Here is a 24698-nt window from a genome sequence, read left to right on the forward strand (position 1 = left end):
CTTGCTGAGATAGACTCTGGCTTCCCCATGACCCAGTGTTGGACAAAGTGAAATAGATGTTTTGTGCAAAATAAACGTTTAACCAGCCTTTTCCTACTTTGTTTCTAGTTCATGAACAATACCTGCCATTGTATTAGTGGGGTATTATAAGGTGTATATAAGATCTATTGCTCTTGTTTCTCTCAGAGGGCCCTTCCAGTCAGGACAGGGCCCCCTGGATGCCCAGGTCAAGCTGCTTGAATTCACTCTGGAGCAGAACTTCGAGGTCGTGTCAGTCAGCACCATCTCCGCCGTCATCGAGTCCATCACCTTCCTGGTCCACCACTACATCACGTGCTCGGACAAAGTCGTGTCGCGCAGCGGCTCGGACAGCTCCGTGGGCGCCCGCGCCTGCTTCGGGGGTCTCTTCGCCAACATCATCCGCCCGGGCGACGCCAAGGCCGTGTGCGGGGAGATGACGCGGGACCAGCTGATGTTCGACCTGCTGAAGCTCGTCAACATCCTGGTGCAGCTGCCACTGTCCAGCGACCGGGAGTTCAGCGGCCGGATGCCGGCAGTGGGCAGCAGTGCCTCGGACAGCGTCTCGGACGAGGAGAAGGTCTGCGGGAGCAAGGAGGGCGGCGGGGGAGCCTCTGTCCACCAGGGCCCGGCTGCAGGTGTGGCCGACTTGGTGCTGGCCAACCAGCAGATCATGAGCCAGATCCTGTCGGCCCTGGGGCAGTGCAACAGCAGCGCCATGGCTATGATCATCGGTGGGTATGGCAGCGTGCCCCTGTTGGGTAACTTATTATTAATCGACCTCCGCACTCTCATTATGACAAAGTGTTCGGGCTTTTCTCTGCCTTGGGGTGTTGTGCTTGTAATAGACAAAAGGCAAGTATGCGCTGTGAAAAATGAATCCATTTCTCATTTGCCGATATTATTTGGTGCACAATATTCATATTTTCATTATATTATTATTGACTGTCAATTGAAAGGAGACTGAATGGTGAAATGTTTTTTCCCCCGGAGGGAATTTTTGAATGTGACAAAGTGGCTGTGCTTTTACCAATGACTGTCTTAGAAGAGACTTTAAAGGGAGCATTATTGGAGAGTGAAGAAGTATTTTATAGCCTGTTTTCTATTAAATGCCTACAACTGGGTGTTTTAAGGAGCCAGCGGACTACATCTCACAAAGCACGAAAACTTCCATGGTGGGCTGGACGCCATCTCTGTTGGGGACGGGCTGTTCACCATCCTCACCACGCTGAGCAAGAAGGCCACTTCTGTTCAAGTCATGCTGCAGCCTGTTCTCACCTACATGGCGTGTGGATACATGGGGAGACAGGTGAGGACTTTTGCACTCTTCTTTTCCCAGACCCATTGCATGTGTTCAATAAGAAAGGTCATTCCTTCCTGTAATAATTCTGTAAAAATCTGCTTACTGATCTACTGCCGAAGGTACTACTGCTTTCCTGTATTTTGGCCATTGTCCCTTATACCTAAGTTTTCAAAGGCATCCTGGATGAAGAATTATTCACTTGCTGCCTCATCATGAATCTGATTTGCCCCTTGTTGTCTCTGTGTTGAAACTGGGTGCTCGGTATTGTAGGATTATTGATATTTCTGTCCTTAGGGGTCACTGTCCACGTGCCAGCTGTCAGAACCTCTCCTCTGGTTTATTCTGAGGGTTTTGGATACAAGTGAGGCTTTGAAAGCTTTTCATGATATGGGTATGTAATGCTTAAAACTTCCGAGTGTCACATGCGGGATTATTAAATGCAGATGAAATTAATGATGGAATTAAGCAATTTGTTCAGTCCGGCCTGCTTTGAATGCAGCAGGATATTTTTAACAGCTACAGAGCTTCTACATGTAAACAAAATTTCTGTTAAAAAAATTGGAGATTTCAAAATCTGTAACTTAACATGTAGGCATGCTTCCTTTAATTGGTCTTGGGGAAAAAAAACATAAATTACAGGAAATTCTTTTAAATCATTTTGTTTTATGTGTCTCTTGACACCTGTTAAGTTCATTATGGGCTGGGTTAGAGGATGGGCGAATCTATATTTGGTAGCTTTCAAACATGAGTTTTGCATTGTGTCAGTCCTAAAACAGGCACTTCCATTCATCAACCTAGGAATGAGGCTCATCTTTGCAGTGTTTTGAAGCGTTATGAACATTGACAATTGGGGAAAAATGGAGATGATTACAGAACACAATATGCATTTCCTGGATACATTTCAATGGAAAGACCTTTGCTGAGGTGTCATTAGCTTTCATCAGGTGATAAAACAATTTGGATTTGTAATATTAACTTGAAAAAACAATTTAAGACCAACACTTACATTTCAAACTCGGTGGAAGTCCGTTCGTTTCTGCACATGTGAAAAGTCGGCATCAATGAACCAAGCTCAGTTCGGAATATTTTTGCCATCATTTGTACGTTTGCGTTAATCGGTCAGTGTGACTCTCTTCAGGTGGGGTACAGCTGATCTGCAACAACATGGTGACCAGCACCCGCGCCATCGTCAACACGGCCAGGAGCATGGTGTCCACCATAATGAAGTTCCTGGACTCGGGCCCTGGCAAGACGGGAGATGGCAGTCTGAAGGCGCGAGTGCTAGCCTCAGAACCGGACAACGCAGAAGGGCTTCACAACTTTGCACCGCTAGGTCTGCACTTAGCTCCACTGCTTTATTTTTACAGGGTTTGTAGGGGGTCGGAAATCAAGGAGGAGTTCTTGAAGTTTTCTTTAAGGAGAAGAAAAAGACGCATCTCCGAAAAAGGTTTCATTGCCTCCTGTATGCAGCCAGAGCTGTGGCCTCGGTGGGACAGGCAGAGCTCCAGGCGTGTGTGCGCGAGTTGGTGGAAGATGGCGGAAATGCTGCTGGAGTGATAATTCTGCTTTGTATTTCATTGTTTTCATCTGACAGCGGTCTTTGGCCCCCAGCATGGCGTGAGGTTCAGAAAAATAATCACCTCACTTAGCTCTGTTTCCAGTGAGCAAGCCAGAAGCACGACGTGGCCAGTTTGTTGTTCTAAAGTGAAACATGGAGACTTTTTGTATATTGAGTTTAGCCATGGATGTTGTGCACGGAAAGATGGCAGGAACATTACGTTGGACAGGAGTGATGCGGAATGGAAGTGAGATCACTCTTTGCGGGTGCCTGTCTAACTGTGCTCTGTTTTGCTGGCGTCTTGCAGGCACGATCACCTCCAGCAGCCCCACCGCCCAGCCCGCGGAGGTGCTGCTGCAGGCCACCCCTCCCCACCGGAGAGCCCGCTCTGCGGCCTGGTCCTACATCTTCCTGCCCGAGGAGGCCTGGTGCGACCTCACCATCCACCTCCCAGCCGCTGTGCTGCTCAAGGAGATCCACATCCAGCCACACCTCGCCTCGCTTGCTAGTAAGCGCTTGCTTGCCCGTCTTGCATTCCTGTGAAGACTTCTGGGATTGAGGCTAGATTTTCCACCCGAGATCTTTAGAGGGGTCTTTGTGCGAATAGTGCATTGTACGCTTAAAAAGTGCTCTGTTTTGCTCATGACAGCTCAGCAGGCTTAAGGCAATTAGATAAATGTGGTAGTCACTTACTGTACCCTAGTATGCTCTGCATTTTCTACAGTATAAATAAGACATAGTGGCTGTTGAGAATCGAAGTCAAATAAGGTAAGTGGAGCATGATGGTATTTGGGGTTTGTGCAGAGCCATTGTAGAAAGAAAATTAAGATCAGGTGTAAGTGGTTAAGAGCAAATTAAACAAGATAGGGGAGAACTGAGCTTTGGTTGACGGTTTTCCATGTTGTTTGTGGTGCAGCCTGCCCCTCTTCAGTGTCGGTGGAGATCAGCGCGGACGGAGTGAACATGCTCCCCTTGTCCACACCTGTCATCACCAGTGGCCTCACCTACATCAAGATCCAGCTGGTGAAGGCGGAGGTGGCTTCGGCGGTCTGCCTGCGGCTGCACCGGCCCCGGGACGCCAGCACGCTGGGCCTGTCTCAGATCAAGCTGCTGGGCCTCACCGCCTTCGGGAATACCTCCTCCGCCACCGTCAACAACCCCTTCCTGCCTTCCGAGGACCAGGTCTCCAAAACCAGGTGATTCGGGCTGCGGAGGGGACTGGTGTGTGGTGAATCGCAGACACCAAGGGGGCGAAGCCTTTGGAAAAGGCTGCGTACTTGACTCCAGCCCTCCTACAGTCTTTTACCTGTCCCTCCAGTTAGTGCTTCATCTCTTACTGACAAGGGTTGAGATTTTCCACTGTGTTCCTTCCAGTCAGATCCATTACTTTGCTCGAGTTGCTCTTACTTTTCTGTGAGCACTGGACCAACCACCTGCAAAATAAAAGTGTGGTCATGTTTTTTTGTTTGTGATCATAATACGACGTAACCTTTTGTTTTTAGGTCTTCTTTAAGAAAAGGGGAGGGATTAGTTCCAGTTGAGAGATCACTTTATATATAATTTTATATAATATAATATAATTTTTTGCATTAGGAATTTGTCTTTTCGCATACCCCAACTTGCTCTCCATGAGACACACAGGCACACAGATGAGGAGGGAGAAACTTGGGGTCAGAGTGCAGGGTCAGCCATTTATATGGCGCCCCTGGAGCAGTTGGGGTTAAGGGCCTTGCTCAGGGGCCCGGCGGAGTTTGGATTTGAACTGGCCACCTTCCAGCCACAGGCGCAGATCCTGAGCCACAGTGTCACCACGCCACCCTACGTGCTGGGTTTTGTTAGTAAGGTTGTACTTTGGCCTTGTTGTGAGGTGCCTTTCCTAGCCGGTTTTCTTGACCGTTCTGGTGCACTGTCCTTCTAGCATTGGCTGGCTGAGGCTTCTGCACCACTGCCTGACTCACGTGAGTGACCTGGAGTCCATGATGGCCAGCGCCGCCGCCCCCACGGCCAACCTCCTGCAGACCTGCGCGGCCCTGCTCATGTCCCCGTACTGCGGCATGCACTCGCCCAACATCGAGGCCGTGCTGGTGAAGATCGGCCTGCAGTCCACCAGGATCGGGCTCAAGCTCATAGACATCCTTCTGCGGAACTGCGCTGCGTCAGGCACCGACCCCGCAGGTGGGTTCCCCTCAGTCACTCTGCAGGCAAAGACTGGTGACAGTGTGGCTGGAAACACGTTCCTCGTCACCTCCTGCTTACAGTCTGTCTGCGCGAGATTCTTAAGTAGATAACTCATTTGTTTTTCCCAATTTAATATCATGTAAACATTAGTTACTTAACATTTTTCACGTGTGAGCACGAGGCATGGTGGTTAGTGTTAGCGCTGAGGCCCTGGGTTCAAAACCAGACCTGGGGTGCTGTCTGTTTGGAGTTTGCATGTTTGTGTGAGCTTCCTCCATGTGCTCTAGTTTCTTCGTACAGTACAAAAACATAGTGCTAGGTTAATTGGCTTTTACCAAACTTAACCCTAGGTGTGAATGTGAGTGTATTCGTGTCTGTCTGTGCCCTCTGATGGACTGGCATCCTGTCCAGGGTGTGTCCTGCCTTGTGCTTGATGCTTGCTGGGGGAGGTGCTGGCTCCCCTGTAACTCTGGATTGGAAGAAGAGGTTAATGGATGAGTTGTTTAAATATTTGGTAGAAATCAAGAAGTTTGGTTTTTGTTAATTGTTGTTAATCTTGTCGTTTTGTAGATCTGAATAGCCCATTGCTTTTTGGAAGGCTAAACGGGCTTTCCTCTGACTCGACGATTGACATCCTCTATCAGCTTGGAACAACACAGGATCCTGGCACAAAAGACAGGTAAGGTCTTCCCTCTCGTGTAACTGGAAATAATGATAGAGTTTATATATGATTGAGTAACACAGTTCTCGTAGATTATTTTTCTAAAAAACAGTACAGAAATCCTTGTGTCCCGACTTGTAGTTCCTTGGTGCTTGTGTTCATGTGGAGCATCAGTGTTTGTGGTTACAAACAGCTCTTCGGAGTGTGGATTTTTGTGCTTAAGCGTGCCTTCACAATGAGTTGTTGTTCGTTGCCAAGGTTTCATTGCTTTCATTTGTTCAAATGAGACGACAAAAATAAACATTAGAAACAGGTTCACCACCCGATCCCCAGGCACTCAGTGGATAACTCATTTTTTTATACGTTTTCTTCTTTTAACGTTTGCTTCCTCCTATACTTCATCTGGACACTGCTGCCCAGAATTCCATCACTTTACTCCCTTTTCACCTCTACCAGCCAATTTTACCGTCTTTCCTTTTATCTGCCCTGTCTGAGTCATATTGATGCTCTCTCTTTCTCATTCCCCCACTCGCTTCTTCTGGTGGAATTAACCTCTAACTTGCTGCTTGGCAGCAACTGGCAAACTGGTGTTTTCCCTCCTCTGACCTCTTTAGAACAGAAATCAGGTCGCACCTCATCGTGCCGGTCCAGTTGCTCCCTTGGTATCAGCCTCTGTTCCAGCTGACCTGTAATTTCCTGTGCTTGCCGCTAGAATCCAGGCCCTGTTGCAGTGGGTGCACGACTCCTCCCGAGTGGCAGCCCTGAAGAGAAGTGGCCATCTGGGTTACATCAATCCCAGCAGCTCCTCCCGGGAGTACGGCCTGCTCATGCCTTCTCCTTCCCATTTGCACTGTGTTGCTGCCATCCTCTGGCACAGCTATGAGCTGCCTGTGGATTACGACCTTCCGGTTTTGCTCAGCCGGGAGCTGTTTGAGTGAGTATGGACGGGGCAAGCACCGGCCTCCATCCGTTTTCTTCCTGCTGGTCATGTTTGCCGGAGTGTCAGAATGCTTCTTTTATTTCTTAGGTTGTTGTACAATTGGTCCATGTCCCTGCAATGCAACTTGGTTCTGAAGAAGGCTGTGGACAGTTTGCTGTGCTCAATGTGCCACATCCATCCCAACTACTTCTCTCTCCTGATGGCCTGGATGGGGATCACCCCTCCTCCAGTCCAGACCCAGCACCGGCTCTCCATGACCGACGACAGCAAGAAGCAGGACCTGAGCGCGGGCCTGACGGATGACTCCAAGAACGCGCAGGCCCCCGTGGCGCTCACGGAGTCCCAGCTGGCCACACTGGCGGCGGCCTCCCAGTCCCCCGAGGCCATCAAGCAGCTGCTGGAGTCTGGCTTGCCATCTCTGCTGGTCAGAAGCTTGGCTAGCTTCTGTTGCGGCCTTCTGTCCAATTCGGACTTCTCGGTGCCTTCCGCAGACGTTCCTGCTGACCGAAACCGGAGGCACCACTCCCTGCAGCATCCAGCGAACAAAGTGCCGCTGACCGCAGATCTGGTGGCCCCGGTCCTCCGCTTCCTGACTGATGTGGGGAACAGCCATGCGATGAAAGACTGGCTGGGAGGGCCGGAGGTGAACCCTCTGTGGACAGCCCTGCTGTTTCTGCTGTGTCACTCCAGTGCTAGCGCTGGGGGCCACCATGCCAACCCGCAGCCCTCGGGCTCCAGGTACTCACTGGCCTCGTCTGCGGGGGCAAACGGACTGACCACCCAGCAGAGGACAGCAATTGAAAACGCAACTGTGGCGTTTTTCCTGCAGTGCATTTCCTGCCACCCAAATAATCAAAGGCTAATGGCTCAGGTCAGTATGTGGTGTTCTCATTTCAGTGCTCTCCTTTTCATTATCAGAATTCTCTGTGTTCATGCTATAAACGTCCTAGCAAAGCAGCATGACATGCGTATCCAGTTCAGTGTCTTTTTTTTAGCTAGGAATAGAATTAGGTCTGTTCTGACAGGAATGGATTTGGGAAGGTGTCAGTATCCATTTGACCAGAGTGCTTTAATTTAGTTAATATGGCTGACCTTTTGAGATGTGTTATTTAGTGTCAGGAGTTCAGTAGTTTCCCATAAGGCATGGGTTTTTAGGGTTAGATGGTTGATTAACACATGGCACGCTGCCTCACAACACTGGTGCCCTGGGTTCAGTGCTGGCCCTGGGCTGGTATCTGCGATTGCATGGGTGCTCCAGGTTCTTCCCACAGTCCTAAGACATATAGATGGGTTAATTGGCTTCTGGGAAAATTGGCCCGAGTGTGTGTGTGCATGCCCTTTGATGGATGAGCATCCCATCCAGGGGAGTATCCTGCCTTGTACTCATTGCTTACCAGGGTAGGCTCTGGCTTCCCTGCGACCCTGAATTGGCTGAAGCGGTTAGAAAATGGATGGATGTGCATCCTGCTCACCTGGAAGGGGTGAATTGCCCCATTCTGGTTTTGTTTTGGTGGCTCAAGATTAATGCGGAACGTTTCCCTGCAGGTATTGTGCGAGCTCTTCCAGTCAGCACCCCAGCGGGGCAGCGTTCCCACCTCGGGGAACATCTCCGGGTTCATCCGCAGGTTGTTCTTGCAGCTGATGCTGGAGGATGAGAAGGTCATAGTCTTCCTGCAGTCCCCTTGTCCGGTGAGTCATTTCACTGTGGTTAAACACGTCTGGATGATGTGCCTTTGGAGCCTTTACCTATGGGGAAAACAAGTCTAGAGTTGGATTGCTTTTGTTTTTGGTCAACCAAACAAGCCCAAACTGAAACCATGAGGTAAGAAAGGGTTGCCGAAGCTTGTTTGTTGGCCTTTGATGGTCACAAGGGGGCGCTGTTTTCTCTGATGAGCTGTGTCAGTGCATCTGGGTTTGAAAGACAAGACCTGCTAGACCTTGATTTGTTTAAGAAAAGGCATTTAATTTGTCACAAACTACACAACTATATAAGTACACGTCATAACTAGTGACCACTTCAGCATTTGTTTTCGCTGTTCATGGGGGATGTCGCAGGGCCAAGCTACAGTCAAGACAAACTCTGCAGTTCTCACTATATTACAGCGTGCTGTCATCTTTGACATTTCTTTCCCCAAACAGCAATTAAAGAAATAATGGTAAGCTGGTGTATTTGTGTCATCACTTTACTCCTTCATAGATCTTAATTGTCTTTAAAATCCTTGTTTACTTGCTGTTCGTAGGGTTGTGTTGGTGCGGCAGTGAAAAATATAGCTATAAAATCACCAGTGAAGCAACTGCTGTTTTGTGATGTTCTGTATCTAGACACTGCTATGTGCATTCAGATCATAAACTTTACAAAGTCGGCTTTCCACATTCTTAATTTGGTTTTTGAGTCTCCAACAGTAATCATACCCTGTACCTCTATATAAATTAAATACATGTATTTTAATTAATCATCTGTTTTGTTCATGCCAGTACCTATATTTGTGTCCATTGCTATACAGCACTTAGCAGTCATGGACACCAAAGCAAAGTTTGAATTAATGAATATGGTCATGAAGTCATTAGTACCTCTGCTTCGGGAGCTGTGAGACCTCTGTTATTTAGCCTTATGTGGTCTCGGCTCAAATGTGAGGTCCACATGGAATTGTAGTGCTTTCACAGGCTCATCTGTTATGACTGTGTGGGTGTTGCATACAGAAGGTATCTTTATATGGCGTAAGTGCTGCACTGAGAAGATGGATTTTTGCGATTCAGTGTGGATTTACAGAGGTACTTTGGAGTGTACGGTGATTATAAACCAATCTAATATTTTGAACTGCAGTTTGGTGTAGTCTTGATTTTTGTTTCACGCTGGGTCTGCCCTGTTCAGTTTGATCTTTGTGAGATCAGGATTTCTTTCTTTTTACCTCGGGGAACTGTACTTTATCGCCTTTCTGCACCACATTACAGGAGAGCCACCTTAAATAAGCAGCAGTGAGAGGAATTGTGCTTTCAACCTCTAAATTATTGACAGCTTGGCTGCAGTTCAGTTTATTTTAGTTTTTATTTATCAGCCGCCCAAGGAACTCTTAACATTTGAATCGTGACTGCCAGTGAAATGGCTGTCGCCTCAAGGTAGGAACAACAATAACAGTCATAAGGAATAAAGCACACGTAACAGCGATGCTGAATGACAGCTTGTGTCATATTTCATAAACCCCCAGCAGGAGGTTGTGGAAGACGGAAGATATAAGTGGCTAGCTGCAGTGGCATTCCACCTACTTGGACTGGTTTGTTTTGGCTTCTTTGATTCTTCTGGATCGACCCATCTTTAGTCATTCAATTTCAGTTTTTATAATTAATTGCTGTGCTCCCTGCAAATTCCTTTGTCTGTGTCCTGGGGGTGTAGTTTCTCCCCATCTGCTGTTTCCTTACCCTACTAATTTTTCTTCGCATTTCATTTTATTCTTAACCTCCTGAGGTAATGTGCAGTCATCTCCCTGTGGTTATGGAAGATAGCTGCACGTGACACAATGTGGTGTTTCCTTGCATCATCTCCATGCTGTTTAAAATTCTGTTGGCCTAACATGTTTCAATCATGTTGATTGTACTGTCAGATATGAATGTAAAGCAACAGCAGGGCTTGGCGAAGGGCTCTCTGTCACTGTCAGCCTGCCTGTTATATATCATTAAGCCATACCCCTGATCGTCCCACTGACACCTTTTCTCTTCTCTGACCCCCTTGTTCCAGCTGTACAAGGGGAGGATTAACGCCACCAGCCATGTGATTCAACACCCCATGTACGGTGCCGGGCATAAATTCCGCACCCTCCACCTGCCCATCTCCACAACCTTGGCAGAAGTCCTCGACCGCGTGTCGGGTAGGTATCCCACGAGCTCGTGTACAGAGGGGGGCAGCGCAGATGGCAGGGCTGTACAGGACGGGGCAGGCAGCATTCATGCGATCCTTAATTCGTCTTTCATATCCCAGGGCTGTCTTTTCTTTCCCTCTGTGCATGTAATCTAGTACCCTGTGTAAATGTTTCCCTGTGTGCACAGTCTTTTATAAATCACCTTTGTTTTATCATCTGGATTTGCTTATTGATAAGAGCAGCTGAACAGTATTGTTTTTAAATGTACCCCTCCCCAGCTGTCCTTGAATGGCTTCAGGTGGTAGCTGAGCAGCGCCAGACCTCCAGTGATAAGCTCCTAGAGTAGGAGGGTAATACTTAACCTCATTGACATGCCATAGAAGCCCCATGTGTGAAGCTGGAGCTTCGCTAATGCATTTGCCCATCTGAGGCAGGAAAGCTCCACAGCGTCGTGGGAACAGAGCCATTCCAAGGGCGTCTCCTGTCAGGTCTTTTTGAGAATATCAATTGGTTAAAATCTTTCCATTCCCCTCTAGGAAATGACATGCACCAATTTATTACGTCAAATACAGCTGTCACTATTATTTTTTGTAGATTGGGAAGAAAAAAATCCTATCAGAATTGACCAAACCTTTAGAATGATTTAACAGACCATGTGATATCTTATACATGTTAGACTGGGGAAAAAATTCATTAATAGTAAAGTAATAAGTCTGATCTGTCACCTTTTTTCTTCATTGCTAAACAGACTGGCTAATGACTTGCTATGGAGATGATATCTTACCACTTATGGGCAGTGTAGTGTTAGCTGAATATATTAGCTGTCAGGTGTGTGCAGAAGAGATAAGTGATTAATGGCCAGAAGATTAATTCTTATCATAATACTTAACAACATTTAGAAGAGCATTTCCTAATATACCAAATTTGTGGCTATAAATAAATTTGTACTTGCTTGTGAAGTGCCCTTGTAGTGCTGCTACAGAAGTGCTGTAGATCTTAATTCCTTGCCAGTGGTAGACATGCTGATGACAAGATTAAATACGCCAAAATTGCATTTTGTGGCTCAGGATCGCAGTCTGGATATGGTAGAAACACTGGGTGTATATTTACCTTTGGCAGTCCTCATAAACGACGGTAATATTCTGGCTTATAGAAATAAATTGCCCACTTCTGGAACCAGCTTTGTAATAAATTTAAAGTCTTTTTTTTTTAATCTGAGGCAAAGGTCCCATAATTTAAAGCCATGAAAGCATCCAAATTGAAATTGAAGCAGTGCCATTATACATAGAAGTGAATATGAATGTTGGAGAGTGATGACACCTTGGTCAGATAAATATGTTTTCTAGACATTATCCACTAGTCAAGGTCAATAAGCTCAGAGGCAAGCGTTTGCGATGTGAATGCTTGGAAATTCTAGATTTAGCAACTGGTGGCAGATTGAGTTCTTTCCGCAGACGGTGCTTGTGTGATGAATGTTTCTCCTTTCAGGTCCTTGAGGAAGTAGTGATGTTAAACCATTGTCTGTAAACAGGGAGAGGGGGGCTGTTGTTTTATCCTAGAGTGACATCTTTGATGGTCTGTGTGGCGGAGCATTAGAATGTCATCACTGGCAGTTAGGTCATTACTTAAAATAGCTTGTGGATCTCTGGTAATAATTGGACTGGAGCATGGAGACGTGCAATGTAAACTCGGTGTGAAATGATGATAAATACCACCTCTCTTTTATGAGAAATGTTTTCTTTCTCTTGTTCTTAAGAGAAAGCTTTATCCTCCAGTTTCTGATTACTTTATCCAGTTTTGGGTCGTAGGGGATCTGGAGCCTTTCCCCTCAAGCAAAGGGTGCAGGACTGTATACAATACAATATACTATTATTAATATACAGTTAACCTATTCTTTGGTCTGCGGGAGGAAACGGGACACTTGGAGGCAACCCATGCAAACTTGGGGAGAACATGCAAACTCCACACAGACAGCACCCCAGGTCCAGAATTGAACCCAGCACCCCAGCTCTGTGAGGCCGCAATGCCAACCACTCTGCTACTTTGCCACACTAGATCATTTTATCTAAGTGTAATATAACTTTTTAGCTGTCCTATTCTTCAATAGATACTGTACATATTAGATTAGTAAACTTTAGCAAACCTTTCCTAGACTTGTAAGAATGAGATTTTAGATTTTATAATGAAAGTTCTGTGTCTGTGCATTATCCCATGGGACGACTGCCTCAAAACACGCGTCCATTATGAAACAGAATTGTCAGCTTCATCACTAAGACTTGAAAGAATTCAGTCTTGTGCAAAGACGAGTTCTTGTCACACTGTTTGCTCTGCTGCGCTGCCATGTCAAATGACCTCTTTTTTGACCTCTTGTGTGGATTCTTCTTTTTCCTGACACTCTTGCAACGTAGACACCCCGAGCATAACGGCCAAGCTGATCAATGAGCAGAAGGAAGACAAGGAGAAGAGGAATCACGAGGAGAAGGAGAAGATGAAGGCAGACAACGGCTTTCAGGAAAACTACAGTGTTGTTGTTGCCTCAGGTGTGCTGCCTCCCTCTTTCCAGACTGTTCTCTGGTGTCTGAATCCAGGCGGAAGTCTGAAAGCAACTGTACTAACCCATAACGGTACTATATCACTGCATAATTCCAGAACTGGTGACAGAAACCCCTTCTCCTAATGTCTTAAAAGAGTTCTCCCTGACTGAGTTTCATAAGTCGAATGTGTAGCTACTGTTGTTGTGGAGTTGCTCAAAAGTGCATCAGTCTTTTTCAGCATCCTCTGTTTGAGTGCTTATCTGGGCGCTACCACACCCCTCCCTCTGAATTGTTTTCCTGTGTTTCTGATGCACGTACAGTATGTGAAGTTCGTCCTTCTACCCGTGTGCGTTTTTTTGCGGGCACTGTTTGAAGGCGGTTGCTGTGTTCCAGGTCTGAAGTCCCAGTCGAAGAGAGCGGTCTCCACCCCTCCCCGGCCCCCGTCCCGCAGAGGCAGAGCGATGAACGACAAGCTCACCCCCTCGGCGGGCGTGGAGTCCTCCAGCAAGACCATCAGCGTTCCTGTCTTTCACCTCTACCACAAGCTGCTCCCAGGTGGGTTCTCATGCAGGAGGCCCCTGCCTTCTCATTTTACTTCAAGAGAAGCTGCTTTCTTAGGCTTAGGTGGACACGGCAAACCAGCTGTCTTTGTTGACCCGGTCCGTTTACTGTTGAAAAAGGGCAGTTATACATAGACCGTACTGTAGTGAATACAGTTTGAAAAGAGCTATATAGCAGTAGGTGAGGAGGGGATCTGTGATACATATGCTGAACAACTTGTTTTTTCTAAGAATGAAGAAAGATCTTGCAATCAAAGGAAACCTGCATACATTTTGTCTTAATGTCTTGATATTATTGCATATCGTAACCAGAGGACAGTTGGCTGCTCTCCTTCTCTCATCGCTAACATTTAGAGCCAGATGTCCGGAGAAGGACCACAGTTGTCTTAGTATAAGAAGCTGACTGTCTGTTTTTAATGTTCAGTTCGGTCAGTAATGGAGCCTTTACTGAATGTTGCATGCAAGGAAATACGTGCTGTGGAAGAAAATACATGAGTGGCTTAGCTTTTCACCCCCCGTGTTTACCTTTGTATAATGTTAGAACATTTAGTTTCTCTTGGGCTCTAAAATGTTCATTCGGTACCCATGTGTATTTGGGGTGTGCCTTGCTGTTGACTGTGCACAGAGTGTAAGGCCCTCCACTGGAGAATGGTGGGCGGAGGACAAGTCAAAAGCGTGCCTGGAGCTTCCATTGTGGGTTGTGTACCACTGTGTACAAATACTTGTATCATATCATGCATGATGTTTTAGTTCTTAAACAGGAGCCCTAACACTTCTGTTGATTGAGATTCTCTTCTTTACCTGTGTGGTGTTCTGTAGGTCAGCCTTTGCCTGCTGAGATGACTCTCGCCCAGTTGTTAACCTTACTGTACGACCGCAAGCTGCCTCAGGGCTACCGATCGATAGACCTAACTGTCAAACTGGGTTCCAAGATCATCTCTGACCCCAGCCTCTCGAAAACGGACTCCTTCAAGCGTCTCCGGACGGAGAAAGGTAGCTGTCGTTCATTTGGTTTGCGCAAAAAGTTCTTGAAAGAGAGTCTGCGGTCTGCTTAAAGCTTCAAAATCTTGTTCACCCAAGTGTCTTGAAGGTGGTGCTAAACCTTTGAAACTGTTGTAGATATTCCATGCCAAATCCCCTTTTCTGATTATGCAATGACTTTGCCAGTAATGAATAACTTAATATGAATCCACCTTATACTAACAGGGCGCCTTATTAGTTCGATTTTAACCAAATACATGAAAATGTCAAGCGTAAAAGCACTTAAGTCCTTTTAATTGTAAAACTCTGGACACGTTCCCATGTCAGGTATTTTTTCTGACAAGTCAATGTATTATTTTAGTAATTTTTACTTTAGTACAAATTTGTTTAAGTCAGCTGACTGTTTAGTTTTTGTAGTCCATTTCATGTTTACACCTTGGTATCTGTCTTCCATAATCCTATTGTGTTTCAGTGGCATGTTATGTTATTAAATGCGGATATTCTCATGTGTTTTATTTATGGAACCTAAAGTTCAAAAGTAAGAGTATTTGGATTATTAATTTAAGTGCAATTGCTCTTAAAAGCAAATTAAATGAGACAGTCTGACATGGACACCACAAGAAAATGAGAGTTAAATTAGCATGTGTATCATCTCACCCTCTGACGCACTTAGGTAAGCACTGTGTTTCTTGTCTGTATTGCTTATTACATCTCTTTTTAGTCCCACTTTTACTTTTTAGCATTTTTGATATTTTTATCTTCTGGGTGGCTGCACTCGTGAGTTATTTTGGAGCCTCATTGATAAGTCCTGTCCTTTTTAATCAGCTACAGCTACGGTCGTGAAAACGTTGTCCGGGCAACCAAAAACAAGCCCATTCAGATGCGATTGCCTCGTATTCCTGCTTTGTTCTTTAGTGGGCAAGAGTATAATTTCAAAATCTAAAATTTTCTAAGAATCTGTTAATATTGCAATTTGTCTAACATTCTGTAGTAGAGGTGGGAGACGTGGTTCTTAGGGGAAGCAGGAAGAAGGTGGTGAGATATAGAGTAATTCTCCATGCAGCTCACTGACATTCCCTGGACATCCTGTCCTGCCTGAACAGCTGACCTTGGGCACCTTATTCAGCTGCACATTTTTATGGCTTAAGCCTGATTAGATTTCTCAGCTGAGGCCCTGATTTGCCAGTATGCTCGTGGTGGCTCTCCTCCTGGCGGTCGGAGGATGTGCCCTGCCGGTGAGCAGTTTTGTTCCTGCCGTCTCTCGCTCTGGGGGAGGAGCGTGGGAGCAGTGCTGGTCGGCCTGGCCGGAGGCCCAGCGAGGGCCGCGGTGTGCCACTAGCCCTCTGTCTGGGAGGATACTGTACGCTGCCCCCAGATGATTGAAACTCCAGGGCAGGAGCATGCCTGTCACGTGCTCCCCATAACTACATTTTGTAAAACTCTTTGACAACCAGATGAACTCCAGCTTCCCCCCCCTGCTAAACACAGGGCTTTGGAACTGGCATGGGAGTGAGAGGGTACAGGAGGAGGCGTCCGTACTCATGCTCACAAGCTGGCTCTGCTGTTTGCACCTGAGTGGTTATGTACACTGCAAAGAAGTTTTCCAGCCTCATTAACTAGGGGATTCCGTAGCTGGCTTTGGTGGCGCAACAGTAAATAAATATTATCTTCATAATCGGTAGTAAAGAGCAGAACTTTCTTATCCTGCATGTAGATTTCTTTATAATGATATTGTTTTCAAGCACCACCAGAGCATTTTGCACCACTGCACTCCAGGAGCTGGTGGATCCACAGAGCTTCAGTGTACCGCTGTCTCTCGATATGCTGCCTCTGTTTCAGTGTGTTTGAAATATTTTTAAAAACCTGAAGCTTGTGAGCCACTGTTCCCTAATGAACTTGATTAGGGCCTGATCACAGGAATGTGGAATGGGCTGCCAGGTTCAAACGGTAGCCTTAATTCCCACCTCTATGAGAATATTATGAATGCTTTTCTGAGAGACATTCCATATAATAAATGATTGCATTTAACACATTTTATTTATACAGTAGTATCTGTAGAATCTGTCTAAAATTCCACAATACTTTAGTCACTGGATCTGAGAAAGATCTAGTGACTACTTCACTGATGCTTTTACCAATGTAGATGCTCTGGATTAACGACAAGTAAGCATTGAAACCTTTTGAATAAGCACAAGCTGTGACATTAGACCAAGACTAATGGAAAAACTGAAGATGTGATATTTTCTTTGTGAATATCTCTCTAGTCACGGTGCTGTTTTGTTGTGCTCCTGCAGTTAAAGACACTGCCCTTCTTTTCTGTCTCCTGCAGAGCATGGGGAGATGCTGAACAGCTGCCCTGAAGATGAGCCTATGACCCCAGGTGAGGAATGCATAGATGCTGCTATCGACGAGTCTCTGCTGGAGACCAGCCCTATCCAGTCGCCCCTGCAGGTGTTCGCAGGGATGGGCGGCCTGGCACTCATAGCGGAGAGATTGCCAATGCTGTACCCAGACGTCATTCAACAGGCAAGTCCTTTTTTTCTTCATCTTCTGTTTTGTTGAAACATTTCTGTAAAAAACTTCATCATCTGATTAAACTGGTGTCCATTCTGAAGTTTGGGTTTTAAATGCAATGCGTTACTCATTTAAACCATCAAAACAAATGAAATTGAGAAGAGAATGTTGCACACTGCAGCAGAGGCAAGGAAAATATGACTGGAACCAGTTGATCTTAGTGGCGTTCTTTCCTTAAGTGCTTGGTGCTTGGCTTCATAAACCCTTGTTTTTTGCCGTTTTATGTTTTTTTTACGTTGTCTCAAGTGCTGCATTATTTTTTTGAAACTCAAAAGAAAAAACTCCAAGCCCAAAATGACACTTTGATAAACTCTACAATGAAATGAGATGAATGGAAGGTCTGTTTTGAGGGGACAGCCTTCATATTTTCTGTTTTTCTTGTTTAAATTTGAGTTATCTGTGAGCAGTGAGGATTTTGTCTGCTCACATTCCTTAAACATAGGAAAAAAACATTGTTGGCATATTCACTTTAAAAATATTTTTTGAATGAAGTCTAAGACGGACCACCAGCGAGGCTGGCCTTGAGAGGGTGATGATCCCTGGACCTATAATAATAATAATAATAATAATAATAATGGATGATAGTCATGCATTAGTCCCTTCTTTTGCTCACTTAATATATTGGTGGGATGTTAGTGCACAGGGGTCAAGCGTTGGTTATAAACAGGCTCATCCTGCTGGAAGAGGAGGAACAGGCAGTCTACAGACCCAGGCCCGAAGCCTGACTGTGTTGTCCTTTCCTTTCCCAATCTCTAGGTTAGCGCCCCTGTGGTGGCGTCGGCCGCGCAGGAGAAACCGAAGGACAGCGACCAGTTTGAGTGGGTGACCATCGAGCAGTCGGGGGAGCTGGTGTACGAGGCCCCGGAGACCATCGCCGCTGAGCCCCCCCCCATCAAGTCCGCGGTGCAGACCATGTCCCCCATCCCCGCGCACTCCCTGGCCGCCTTCGGGCTCTTCCTGCGCCTGCCGGGCTACGCGGAGGTGCTGCTGAAGGAGCGCAAGCATGCCCAGTGCCTGCTGCGGCTGGTCCTCGGGGTCACCGACGACGGAGAAGGCAGTGAGTGCCGCTCGGCGCGGTGCTGTGGGAGCGCAGGAAACTGCTGCCTCCGAGCTGGCCGGAGGCGCAAAAATAATCATAATAATAAACCTTTGCACCTTCAAACTACAACAACAATAAAAACATACACCGGATATGCAGAGTGAGAATACACAGGGGGAGGAGACAGTAGATGGGGGCACTGAATACAGCAGGAGCAGAGGGGTCAAGAGCAGAACCAGTCAAGTAAAGGCTCTTCTGAAGAAGAAGGGTTTGAGTGTAGAAGGAAATCCTAGTTCTCGTGTTTGCGGTTTGTGGTCTTCATATGAGTATTGGTGGTCCAATATTATTTAAGCTTGAACAACCACAGTTTTAGGTCAGGGAAATTGCACGCATGGTTTGTGTTTTATGGCATGTGTCATTAAACATCACATCACGGAGAAACTGCACATTTATTTCTACAGGTGCATGTGCACCGTGGGTGAATGGTGTGCCCTGATTTGGAGTTTCAGTAGCGGGAGTATAATCTCTTGAAATTAGTTGCAGGGTCGTTGTGCTTAGAATGCAGCTATGCAGAATGCGGGTATACTTGATGAATCACAAGTATCGTTGTGCTTACAGTTAAAGTCATGTAAAAGACTAAGCTGTCACCATAAATGGAAGAAGAAACTTCACACTCAGCAGTTTTGATATGGACATGGGTAAGCCCCTAATTAAACTGAACTGACTTTCCTGTATTATCCAAGTGGGATTGCACAGGAATGGCAGGTTGGGGAAAAAACATCACCGGCCCTTTGAGCAGTGAAAGCCTTTGTGCCGTTTAATGGTTGAGTAATAACCATTGGCCAGTAGAACCCTGCTGTGAGTGCGCAGTCATTAAGAGTGCTTTCGCTCTCTGCCTCGTTCCTGCTTTGCTTGCTAACAGGTTTCTTTCTAACCAGGTCACATCCTGCAGTCCCCGTCGGCCAACGTTCTCCCTACCCTCCCATTCCACGTTCTGCGCACTTTATTCAGCACCACACCGCTGACTACTGATGATGGAGTGCTCCTGAGGCGCATGGCTTTGGAGATCGGAGCCATCCATCTCATCCTGGCCTGCCTGTCTGCCCTAAGCCACCATGCCCCCAGAGTGCCAAATGCAAGTCCCAACCAGACAGAGGTGAGTTCCCGCTGACGGTAACAATCTGTTTTCACATTATCCTGGTACGGTAATTGCTGAGGATCTTGATCTTGCCAACCTCCCACCATCCCAGTTAGAAAAACGTTTATCATACCAGGAAAACAAAAGCTCTGTTTCTCTCCTCCTGACTTCAGGCGGTTGCGCTGTATTTTATTTTTAATGCAAGTCAGGATGCTAGTCAGGAAGGTCCTCCAATATCAGATTATGGTTGATATGAACGTGTCTGTGCTTTGACATTGATCTGCTCTGACCGGGGTACCCCAAGCACTGCTGTCCAATGGGCCAGGCTCCCCAAGACTCCCCCAGTGTCGGGTATGCTTGAGTCAACCCGGCTGTTCTCTGCGCGCTGCTTGCCTCTGTGAGCTTTTTAGTGTCGTCAGTGAGATCTGGTTCATTTCCCTGGTAAATTCCAGTGATGAGGGGGTGTGGACAGTTCTCATCCTTTTACCCCTGCTCTTGTGAGCAGCGCCAGTGGATCTATGGTGACTAGTTCAGACTTCATTTAACATGTCCCTGGCCATGATACTGGAACTCTGATGTGGAAATTCTGCTCCGGAGGAAAGAGCACCTACCAGTTTTTTAACATCACTTATGGCAGCGACCACTTAAAGGTCTTTCTCGGAGGACTACCTTCCCATTACTCACTAGGCCAGCCTTGCTTAGCTTCTGAGACCTGATAAGAGCTCACTTACAAGGTGTGGTTTAATTTACAAGCAAATGTCTTTTGCATTTTACAAATGGCAGAATATAACATGTCACTTGTACACAAAATCAGTGTATATCAGTGTGATTTGTACAATCCGTAATCCAGATGACCTTCAAAACAGAGCACATTCCTTTATTATCGAAAACAACACTTTGTTTTCTCTTAAAAGCTCTACCCTGAGCTAATTCTGCATGCAGCACAGCCTCTGTTTGAAACAATAAAGCAAGCAGGAGGAATGATCCAGGTGGGAAACTGCATTTTGCTTGTGGGCTGCAAAGAAACGAGTTAATTCCATTCTGAAAAATATAAAACGAAAACCCACAACATTTCAGTAGTGAATGATGGAAGGCGAGGATTTATATCCAAGTTATGTACAAGACACAGCAGTAAAATGTGGTGCCCCACATGTCTAGATTTATCTGTTTTGCAACCGTTCTCAAATAAGGCACAGGCACCAGACTGCCTCTGAGCCACAATTGTAAGTCTCCTCAGAAGCATCCTCTATTTGTTTCAATCTTGCTTGATTTCCTGAGATCAAAGTGACAATGTAAGCAAAGCTTACAGCTTCTCTGTAAGCAAAGATAGTTTATGCCCCACAAGGGAAAGAGGAAGGCATTAAATGCCTGCTGGCCTAGGAGTGTAGGCAGAAGAGTGAGATTACCTTACACCCCCCTCTTTCTGTGAATGTGACCTGCTGGCACTGGATTTGTTCCTCTCTTCAATTAGTAGGCTTTGGAACTGCATGTCTCGCTACATGTGCCATGACTGATCTTCCTGACGGCAGGTTAGGTTAGAGATGGCTTTTCATTTTTCTGACTTTGTTATAAATCACAAATAACATTTAAAATTGCTTAAAAAATTTAAATTATAATATTGTCTGTTCTTCATTTGACAAACTGTTTATTGAAGTCTATTGTGTGTTTCCTGATAGACCAAGAATGTCTAGAAGCATTTTCCTTGCCTTCTGCTATATATACACGGTTAGGTAGTGTTTATATCCAGAATTACATTAACCAGGATTATTTTACACAAAGGTAGCCTTGTGTGTCAGTGTGTTTATGAAGATGCTTTCTTCATTTAGGCACAGCATCTTATTGTGGATATGTTATTTAATAACCATGACAAAATATGACAAGAGAAAAAATGGCAATATTTCATCCTGAACTCATACAGATTTAATTTGTTGCATATGCAGTGTGGAGTAACATAATTGTGGAGGAGACTTGAGCAGTCTTTCAGATTATCAGTCTTTCTTTGCCTTGTGTAATGATAAGGCTCAAGCTGTGTCAGAGATGATCAGTGTCAAATATTGCAGGGTAAATGTAACGTCTTACACTACTGCTCATCAGATGGAGCTACACCAATTCCTTGACTCTTAGCTATACAAAAGATTACCATTGCTATGACAAATATTAAATGTTGCTTGTGCTGTCTCGGTCTATGACATTATACACAGGTTTTCATTCACAATTTTTGCTATAATAAGATTATTCGCATCTGCTCATTCTAATTCTAAAGCCATGCAGAGGCGTCCCTATTAAACAGCTAGATATAACAGGGATTGGTAAAACTAGAATTACTGTTTTGATCTAATTTCTGCAAACTTTGTGATGGAGAGGTCTTGACATTATATAATAGCCAGTGAATAGCAATATGTACTGTTTTTTCAATGAAAAAGAGCAGCATTTTCCTGTTCAATCTCATAGGTTATGATTTGCTTGATACTACAATCAGGTGCCACTGATACATGGTGTATTTTAAAAATAGGAGGCGAGAATTTGAAACATCATTTTAGTATCATGTAAACATGTATCTGTTAATCTATTATTTATCTGATGCATACATTACACGTTACATTTCTCTTTAAAATAAACTTTGCCATGGTGCTATAGCTCTATATGAACTAGAGAACTAGCATGTTTCTTTTCATAAAGTAACCCCGTCATGTGCTTTTGTATGGCTCATCAAGTATCGACTCGTGCCTGAGTGCACACTGAGCTCTGTGACCCAGGCATCACAAATTCGAACCTGGGTCATGTCACTAGCTGTGTAAGACTGGGACTTTTCAAGTAGTGGCACACACTTGACCCAGAGCCTCTGATGGTAGGATGGGATAAGTCGGCCAGATCTCATCTCCTGGCAACTTGGCAAGCTCTGCGGTTTCCCAGGTGCTTACAGTGCTGTCGGCGAGACGTGCCTTTCCACCGATCTGTCCTGAATCCCGGGTGCCGCGTTACCCAAGATGCTAGAAAGACTAGTGCCTTGAAGCGGGGCAGGTCGAAGGTGTGTGCCCTCCATTACATCTCCCGTGTGCGGCTGCAGTTTTTATAGCTGTGAGCCGAGACTTGAAAAACACACAGTTGACAGTTCAAAATTAGATGAGTGTATCTAAAAAAAAAATAACTGGGAGATTACTAATTAAGCAAAAAAAGCAACAACCTGTTCTTTTTCCAGAGTGTTCACAAGTTTTCATACTGCAGTTTTCCTGTTGGTGGTCTTGTAAATATTTATAACAGTATAGTTTTGGAAGCTCAGGCAGTGTTAGAGTGACATACTGTACCTCTGTTTTGCTTCTCAGCGGCTTGACGCTTTCCTCGTTTCTTCTTACTGCCTGTATCAAAACCCCAAAACATCTTCAGCTCCTGGATTGCATGCTGCAAGCCATCTCTGCCTGCCGCTTCCACATAAACACTTTTTCTGAGAGTAGTTGTTTTTGCCGTCCCACACTGTCGCACTGGATCCAGAGTGAGCGCCCCCTTAAGACATGCAGCCAGGCTTAAGTATGCGGTGTTGCGCGCCTTCCTGAAGTTTACCTTATTCTAGTGCCCCTGAAGCTGCTCGATGTCATCTCGCATTTTCTTCCCATCTGTGCTTGCAGAGCTGTTAGATTTGTCAGTTTTCCAGTTGAAATAACTCTCTTCCAGATCAGAGAGTTTCTGTCCTAATTCCACTAAACTGTTATTCATTTTGGGGTGTTTGGCACAGCAGGATGCCTGATGTTTTATTTACCTGTGCACCGTTTGTTTTCTTTTGTTCAAAGCGTGTCTGGCTGGGGATACAGGCGGGCACTAGGGAGGGGATGGGGCAGAAGCAGCGATGTTAATTCAAGGCCACGGGAACCAGGTCCCGGAAGCGCCATTTGCACTGCGGATCTTTGAGCCTCTGTTTGTCTCCCAGCATCAGGTGTCCAGCGGACATGTCAGTGGCTCCAGCGAGGAGCAGCAGCTGTACTGGGCCAAAGGGACAGGCTTTGGGACTGGCTCCACGGCCTCAGGCTGGGATGTCGAACAGGCCCTGACCAAGCAGAGGCTGGAGGAGGAGCACGTCACCTGCCTGCTTCAGGTCGGTTTTGGGGAGGGAGCGTGCAGCCTGCTGTGGTCTGTCACAGTATCAGTACATTACCCCGACCTTGTCTGCCTGTGGTGATGGTGCTGTTGTCTACAGCTGATTGCTTCAGGGTTATGTAAGGGAAGATACATTAAAATTATTTTGTGATTAGATCTTTTTTATTCTCCATCTTAATTCACGTTGTTTTATGTATTTAAATACCTTTCGGGACATCTTTGAAAGTATTGTGGTCCCTCTCCAAACAAAGCCTAAATTAAATGACCAGCTTTTCTTTGACTGAAAACTTTTTTAGTTTTCCACATGCACTTTGCGTTCAGCTTGATTGCCATGGTTGTACATTCATGGAAACCTGGAGGAAATTGAAAACACTGTTTACTCTGGCTTGGGTTTTTACACTTTAAACCTTTTCCTCTTAGTTTCACCTAAAGCCAGAAAGTGGCAAACGATTAGAATGGAGAGCAGGGTTCAAAGTGAGTGAATGTATTTTCACTCCATAAATCATGGAGTATTTGAAGAACGATGTTTTCTTTAACCGTAAAATGTGGTGTTCGAAGACCACAAGCGTTCGTGCAAACTCCAGTTTAATGTAATGCCGTGCGAGGCCTGGAATGGAGATGCTGACTGGTTTCTCTCCCTCTGTCTCTCCCAGGTTCTTGCCAGTTACATCAATCCGGCGGGCAGCACAGGGTCTGGGGAGGCTCACTCTGGGGAGAGCAGAGGCCAGAACAGCAATGCCCTTCCTGCGGTCCTCCATGAGCTGCTCAGCCAGTCTTGCCTTATCCCTGCAATGTCGTCCTATCTGCGCAACGACTCAGGTATGGGCTCTCCACAGCGCTCTTTCCTCTGCGGCCTCTTGTCGCTGTAGATTCAGTTGGTCATGGTGTCATGACTGTGTCAATAAACCATCAAGTGTAGGTATTGAGGATATCAGTGCCATTTAAGGTGCTCCCGTTATATTCTGTGACATAACCTCCTGAGTATGAAATGGTTCTTTCCCTGCCTTTCTGAGCTGCATGGCATATGGCCTGCGCAGTTGTAAGAGTCTGGCTGTAAGTAGTGTTACAAAAACCCATATGGCGTGCTTGTTTTTGGGTAGTTCTGATTTATTTTGACAGCTGCATTTTCAATGTTTTTATCTTTTGATTGGACTGATACTTGATTTAAGGCTTGTGCAAGTCATGTTCTGCTGCTGCTCACTGAAACACCAGATGGAGCTGTCTTCCTAGAACCTGTCAAAGTGGCGATTTATTTTAAAAGGTTTTGCACG

At 45.8% G+C, this 24698-nt stretch overlaps 1 protein-coding gene across 9 annotated transcripts in view; it reads left to right on the forward strand.

Moving 5' to 3' along the window:
- The window catches only part of birc6 (baculoviral IAP repeat containing 6), a 110977-nt gene that overhangs the window by 47669 nt on the left and 38610 nt on the right, over positions 1-24698 (forward strand). For 8 of the 9 annotated variants that reach the window (XM_015362782.2, XM_015362783.2, XM_015362786.2 and 5 more), the window contains exons 46-65: positions 187-752; positions 1152-1327; positions 1616-1712; positions 2460-2654; positions 3187-3387; positions 3796-4075; positions 4798-5054; positions 5628-5736; positions 6431-6652; positions 6746-7529; positions 8204-8347; positions 10392-10521; positions 12921-13052; positions 13440-13601; positions 14426-14599; positions 16917-17113; positions 17918-18218; positions 19139-19356; positions 23261-23425; positions 24081-24246. In XM_015362782.2, coding sequence (XP_015218268.2) covers positions 187-752; positions 1152-1327; positions 1616-1712; positions 2460-2654; positions 3187-3387; positions 3796-4075; positions 4798-5054; positions 5628-5736; positions 6431-6652; positions 6746-7529; positions 8204-8347; positions 10392-10521; positions 12921-13052; positions 13440-13601; positions 14426-14599; positions 16917-17113; positions 17918-18218; positions 19139-19356; positions 23261-23425; positions 24081-24246 — 4676 coding nt within the window. The remainder of the gene's footprint in view (positions 1-186; positions 753-1151; positions 1328-1615; positions 1713-2459; positions 2655-3186; positions 3388-3795; positions 4076-4797; positions 5055-5627; positions 5737-6430; positions 6653-6745; positions 7530-8203; positions 8348-10391; positions 10522-12920; positions 13053-13439; positions 13602-14425; positions 14600-16916; positions 17114-17917; positions 18219-19138; positions 19357-23260; positions 23426-24080; positions 24247-24698) is intronic. The other variant, XM_069179939.1, reaches the window with a different exon arrangement.

The sequence above is a fragment of the Lepisosteus oculatus genome, chromosome 17, assembly GCF_040954835.1.
Source record: "Lepisosteus oculatus isolate fLepOcu1 chromosome 17, fLepOcu1.hap2, whole genome shotgun sequence".
Lineage (NCBI taxonomy): Eukaryota > Metazoa > Chordata > Actinopteri > Semionotiformes > Lepisosteidae > Lepisosteus > Lepisosteus oculatus.